At 46.6% G+C, this 6674-nt stretch overlaps 1 protein-coding gene across 3 annotated transcripts in view; it reads left to right on the forward strand.

Moving 5' to 3' along the window:
* Positions 1-1345, forward strand: part of Pbx3 (PBX homeobox 3) — a 206360-nt gene extending 205015 nt beyond the window's left edge. For 2 of the 3 annotated variants that reach the window (XM_027944263.2, XM_071600960.1), the window contains exon 9: positions 769-1345. In XM_027944263.2, coding sequence (XP_027800064.1) covers positions 769-861 — 93 coding nt within the window. In that variant the 3' untranslated portion in view covers positions 862-1345. The remainder of the gene's footprint in view (positions 1-768) is intronic. The other variant, XM_027944273.2, reaches the window with a different exon arrangement.
* Positions 1346-6674: the final 5329 nt, after the last annotated feature.

Raw genomic sequence — 6674 nt, forward strand, 5'->3', positions numbered from 1 at the left:
ACTGTTACTACTGCTGCAGGTCGGAGGCAGGAAGGCCAGCAGCATGTGCAGAGTCGTAGCAACATCTCAATGAGGAGCTCCAGTTATAGATAATTGGAATCCAGATTTGAATAGTGTGTGCTCCTCTGCAGTTCATGCATTTTCATTCTGGAAGTTCCTATTTGGAGGGAAATTCTGGCCTTCATTTTCCAAGGATTGTGGTGGTTGGCCGTCAGGCCTGCCTGGGGTGAGGAGACCATGTTGAAGCCAGGCTGAAGCTGGCTCAAAGTTTTGCTGAGGCATTTCATGGAGCGTCTCCACTGCCCCTTCTTAAAAGATTTCTTGGGCTAGGGTTATGGCTCAGTGGTAGAGTGCTCGCCTCCCATATGATAAGGCACTGGGTTTGATCCTTAGCACCACATCAAAGTAAAATAAAGGAATTGTGTTCATCTACAACTAAAAAAAAATGTATTAAAAAAAAAAAAGATTTTTTTTCAAGTCACTTTAGTTTGACCAGCAGATCAAAGGCTGAGTTTGGTGCCAGCTTGGTACTGGCTAAGGCCCTTCTTCTACATGCTGATTTAGAGCCAAGTCTTTACTTGATGGGATGGATTTGTTTTACATGCATTTAATCCCACTTTAACACATGCTTCCAACTCCTGCCAAAGTGGATTTAGAAAATACATTTTGCTAATGCATCTCTGCTCTCATGTTGTCATCTGGGTGTTTTAAATTGGGGAGTAGAATTAATATGTAGACATGCCCTCGCTGAACTCTTTCTCCTTGCAGGCTAATGGAGGCTGGCAGGACGCAACAACTCCATCTTCAGTGACTTCTCCTACAGAAGGCCCGGGAAGTGTGCACTCAGATACCTCTAACTAATCTCTGGCCACACCTTCCCCTGAGCTACCATGCCTTGAGAAGTGTGTTCAGAGCAACAGGAGGAAAAGGAATGCGTTCTTGTAGCCTACCATCTACAGCTTTACTATAAAACCTTGTCTTATTAGAGAACTTGGTAAATCTGTTTTTTAAGGAATCATAATCATTTGTATTTATACTTAAAACACACAATGTTAAAAAAGCACTTTATCCAATTAGGCCAAGATTTAACATTGTTGACAGTCCTGTAGCTATTTTATCATAATTTATTATCAATATTTTACATTAATGGTTTCACAGTTGCCAATTACTTGGCCTTAAGGGTAAAAAGTACAATATATGCTAAACCTCAATCGTTAGAGCAGATGCAAAGATTCACCTCACCTAAATTGAACTCCTTACATATTTCCAGCGCAGACTTTGATTGTCTTTCTTTCATGTCACTAATGGGGTTGGAATAAAAGAGCTGTTTGGCTATCTCTGTTAATGATGGTTGTGTTTAAGAACCTTCCTCGTCACATTTGGGTTGTGATCTCTTACGTTATAATTAGATCAGAGACTGGTAGCCTCTTTTCTCTCTGAAAGCACCAGTACCCAGAGTCTGCTTGGTAATGAGATTATGGATCCAGATTGTTCTGAGAGATGAAGATTACTTGCTGCTGATGGAGGTGAAAACGAGACCTGTCTGGGGTTTTACAGTGTGCACTGGGTGCTGCACAGACTTGTCAAGGTTTGCTTTGTCCTCTGGGCATCCGCAGAAGGCCCTGCTCTCTGGAGTGTTGTATATAGTGTAGCAAAAGAGTATTTATACATCTCACCAATCAAAACACAGCTTTATTACCTCATGCGAACTCATAAGAACCAATAGAATTTCAACATGTTCTGTAGCTTAGAGTGCTCACTTACTACCTCTGAACAATACTCACCTGTAGTTTTGTCTCTTTCTTATCTTTTTGCATCTTGTAATTAACTCTTTGTTTCCCTTCATAAATATGTAATGTACATTGTAATCTTTTAAAAGAAAAATCAGGGTTGCATTTGCAACTTTTAAAAAAATGAGAGTGGAAACATTGGGTCTTAATTTAACACAGGATCAGTAAAACTGTTGTAAATACTGCGAAACATTTTGAATGTTCCTCATCTTGTTACTAACCCATGCAAAAAAAAAAAAAAAAAAAAAAAGCGGCGACTAATTGTGATGCATTCAGATTTCAGTATTCAGTACTGTATATTTCACCCTGTGTGATGGGGACCCCCTCCTTTCTCTTTTTGTATTGTATGCGATTCTGAACCTGATTGAGTCATGAAAATAATTTGTGGCAGTGATTCTAATGTATTAAAAATGTTTCGTGTTCCTTTCTAACTGGATTACACCCTGGATTGAAAAAGTCTTCCTCGTGGTAGTTACATGTAGTTTCAAACATGAATAAACTTTTTGCTTTCATGATTAATGAAATTTCGATGCTATTTCTTACTGTTTAGCCAGGCAGCCAGCACAGGCAGTGGGGAAGCCTCAAGAGGAGGCAGACCCGGGCCAGGGAGCACATGGCCACTGGGAGGCTTTGGCGAGGCTGAGCAAGGGGACAGCTGTTGACTGAGCAGCTCCCTGGGAGGCCCTGTGCACCCCACTGCCATCACCCCAAGTCCTCACTCCATCCTTTTGAGCTCATAGCACCGCAAGAAAAACACTCTCATCTTCACAGATCAGCAAACGATGCTAAGAGAACTAGGGAATGTCAGGAGGCCACACACCAGGGAGGAGGGCGTGTCTGACTCCGTCTCCAGTCCTTGGCATTCACGTTCTCATGACCTGGCGATGCCTCTGGAACTTGTCAGGTGGAAAATTGTTTGTTTTTTGAAATTGTATTTTAATAACCAGAACCTTGTCATGTTCACTTCGCCTCCCTGACTTCTTTAACTGCAGTTTTTAAAGATGAGTGAAAGTTTATCCAAAAAGGGTGGGCCTCGAATGCCATTGGAAAACAAAACTCCTGCAACTTTTTTAAATTCTAAATTTGTAATCTGTAAGACGAACTAAAAATCCTTGAACTAGATTAAACGTTGTTTTTGTTTTATACAAATTGTAAGAAAGTCCATATATTTACATACATGCCTGTCGCTAATATCTAAATCTTTATAATAATAAAAGAGGTTCATAGCAGGTAATTGGCCTGTTTACTATATCTCAAGGAAATTGACTCACAGGAAATCAGATTAATGTTAATCAGTTGCAGCAAATTGTCTATGATAAATACAACTGCTTTACTATTTCAGTTGCTACAGCCAGGCAAAACAAGGTCTAGGGCCATCATTCCCATTAATCTTGAGGCCGTTATACTGTGAGGGTAAACTTTATAAAATAGATTGCCCTCCAAAGCTGTCCTCCCTCACGTGGATATTCTGCCTGCCTGTTGGAATCTCTCCTGTGGCTAAATAATTATTTGCATGATTCAATTAGCTTGTGGGTCAGCCTTTCTTATCTTTGTGCAGAAAACAATCTGTGCTGTGTGGTTTTGCAAGACATATCCTGAGAAAACGTAATGCGCGTGCACACACAAATTCATCTTCTTTGGTGTTCCCAAACAAGATACCTCATGAGAACCATCTTGGATTTTTCTCTTGGGCCAGTTTCTTGGAAGAAGCACATGCCAGTTCTTACTGGAGATCCACCATGGTGACTCGCAGCACCGGAGGGAAATATGTGGGTCAGGGGCTCTTCTTGGGAACCCTAAAGAGCCCCTCTCTGCTTGTTTAGGAGACTTGCACATTTTCCTCTTTGCTCTTCACCGCCTCTTAAAGGGTAGAAGCACTGTCACTTCATAGGGAAACTGGGATAGCACACATGCCCTCCAGCCCAGCCTGGGGTCCATCAGGGTCTCGGAAGCTCTCCAAGTATGGTGAGTGCCCAGGAGTCCTGAGATTCTTGTCTCACTCCAAGTCGCATGAAGTGAGTTGTTGATTTTGGATAGGTTTTCTTCAGGTGCCTTTCTGGGTCATGCCGTGGTTTAGGGATAGACCCAGAGATGAGCGAAAGCAGGTCCCACCCCTACAGGGGTCAGACCCCTAATCCTAGTTCGGAAAGCAAATGCTTTAGGTCTTGGGTGCGTAGACTTCTGATCCCCAAGACTGGACAAATGAAGGTCCCAAAGCCCACTCACAAGGTCAAAGGAAGTAATAGCAGGAAGCCAGGTGAACCACCCATTCACAGGCTAAGAGGCCTGTGTGCACGTACAGTGTTTGGTGCACAAGAAAACACGTGCTTATGTAAGAATACGTGCATGTTCACAGGTGTCTGGAGCCCAAGCACCTGACAGAGTATCAGTCTTCCACGTGCAGGTGTCCAAGGGCAAGGAGACCCCCCAGTACCTCTGACCAGGGGATCTTGCCCAAAGCGAACTATGTGCCTTTGCCAGAAGCAGGATGGGAGGAGTGATGTCCTAGAGAAGCCCTTGTGTGGTGGGCGACGTTGAGATTCATCTCCCAGATTGTGTTGGGGTGCTTTGTAAAATGTGCATTGTTGGTGCCCCAAGGGCCCTCGCTGGACTGAGCCACAGCTTCCTGAGCACCTCTGTACCTCTCCAGTGCCTCGCACACCTAAGCTCCTCTGCCGGGGATCCCTGGGGGCTGTTATAATCCCATTTTCAGATGGGAAATCGGAATCCCAAAGCAATGACGTCACCTGTGCAAGATCTTGCCTGGACCTAGGGTCTGTGATGGTCCTGCATGACACCCCCAGCAGCCACTTGTGGCAGGATAGAGAGGCTCATGTGCAAGGTCCCTTCTGGAGCAAGGTGACTAGGGAATGTCCCCCAACCCTCTACAGAGGTTGCAGCTCTTCTGTCCCATGCCCCAGTGTCCTGAGGTGCTGTGAGGGGTGTGTGATATGTGTCACCAGCCGCGTGGTGCTCTCTGTATGGAAAGAGGTTGGGACTACAGGATGAGCCAGTGTCCTCAAGCTGTCTGGACTGGGCCTGGCAAGGTGACTAGTAGAGGCAGACAGCACCCCCTAGGGAGGGTAGCGGTGGCAGTGACAGTGTGGAGCACAGGCTGGGCATGTTCTCTATGCATACTTTATCACAGGTCGAGTTCCTGGGTGCATACCTGGTGCTCTCAAAAGTGTCTTTCCAAGGCCCAAGCCCAGCTTTGCTCTGGCCCCTGCCCCCAGCCCTACTGCCCAACAACCCACCTTGAACTTGAGCAGGCTGACAGAGCCCAGAGCCCAGCAGGTGTGGGTCTGAACCCAGGCTCTGCCTCCCACCAGACCTTGCCTAAGAGCCTATTTCCTCGCTGTCCTCTTCCATGCCTCTCTGCCAGAGGAGAAACAGGAAAGTGAGTGGGGAGGAGGGCGAGGAGGGGGCTTAGGGAGGTAGGAACCCAGAGGCACCCAGAGCAGAGGTCGGACACTCGCCCTCTACCTGCTTCCAGAGTCCTCAATCCACATGCAGCCTCCTGCAGAAGGTCCTTCACACTCATCCTCACACTCCAGGTGGGAAGCCAAAGTCCCTTGGCCAACACACACAGAACCCAAGCACACACCGATAACCCTCTGTGTCTTGTAACAGTGTCTTGTCATGCTTGTTCTGTGGGCTCACTGGGTCTGCCCAGACCACTGAGCCCAAAGGGGAACTAAGCAGAGAAGGGGGCGGGTGTGAGCCCCCAGCACCCTCTCAGAGCTGTGGGCTCCTCTTCCCAGAAGCCCAGGATCCCAGATGCACGTCAGGAGGGCTGCAGGGTCCCACTAAGGCCTGCAACTAGTCCCCGCTGAGGCTGGGACCAGCCCAAGGGAGTATAACCCCTGCTGTCCTCGGGCAAAGCACGTGGCCTCCGTGTGCCCCAGCTCTTAGCCTCCTAGCAGAGCAGAATCGGGCCAGCGGGTACAGCATACAGCATACAGCAGGGCTGAGGCTGGCTGCTCTTGTCACCTGCTAGTCCACAATTTGCCCTGGGTGGGGATCTGTCCTCGAATCCCAGCCTCAACGCCATGTCACCTCCTCCTGGCCCCTGGTTTGATGTGTCTCTCTTCTTAGCAGTATGATGTGGTGCCAAGGGCGAGGGCACCAGAGTCGGCCTGAGTTCTGCCACTCTCCAGTGTGTGTCACCTTGGGCATGGCACCTCCTTTTTCTGCAGCCCCAGTGTCCCTGTCTGTGAAATGGGGACTTAGTTCTCATCTGCATCACAGGGATGTAAGGATTAAGAGCCCAGCACCTAATCTCTGGGTTGGGGTAGGTTCTCTCCTTGTTGCTACATGGTGGCCAGACCAGAAGGGGAGGCCCAGGCTCCCCCACCACTGGAATGATGACGTCTGGTCAGCAGCAGGGTTGCTGGGGTGTCCCCTGCCGAGTGAAGATCCTGGGGTGAGTCAACATCTTCCACCCACCCGCTCTGGCCTGCTGTCCCTAGCGCTCAGGCTGGACCTTAGCCGAGGCCTCACCTCTCTCCTTCATCTCAGGAGATAATAAAAGGCTGATTCTTTTTTCCTGGTAAAATTTCAGAGAAAGTGTACGCATCATTAAATATGGAAATCCAGAATTTTATTAGCAATCTGCTAGATCTGAACTGACGCCAATTAAACAAAAAAGATATCATTTATAAAAAGGCAGAGTTCAACTTGTATTAAATGTGAAATGCAATTTTCTCCTGGTTTTGATTTATTACTGGTGGTCCATTGTTCAAAGAAGCATGTTATATTTCAATAGAGAAATATTGTTTATTCATTAATATTTTAAAATGGGCTTATTGCTGTGCATGGCTCTCACCGAATGAAACTTATGATTTAAAACATGAATTAATAAACACATTTGAAAGTGTTAGACGA

The sequence above is a fragment of the Marmota flaviventris genome, chromosome 13 (assembly GCF_047511675.1).
Source record: "Marmota flaviventris isolate mMarFla1 chromosome 13, mMarFla1.hap1, whole genome shotgun sequence".
NCBI lineage: Eukaryota > Metazoa > Chordata > Mammalia > Rodentia > Sciuridae > Marmota > Marmota flaviventris.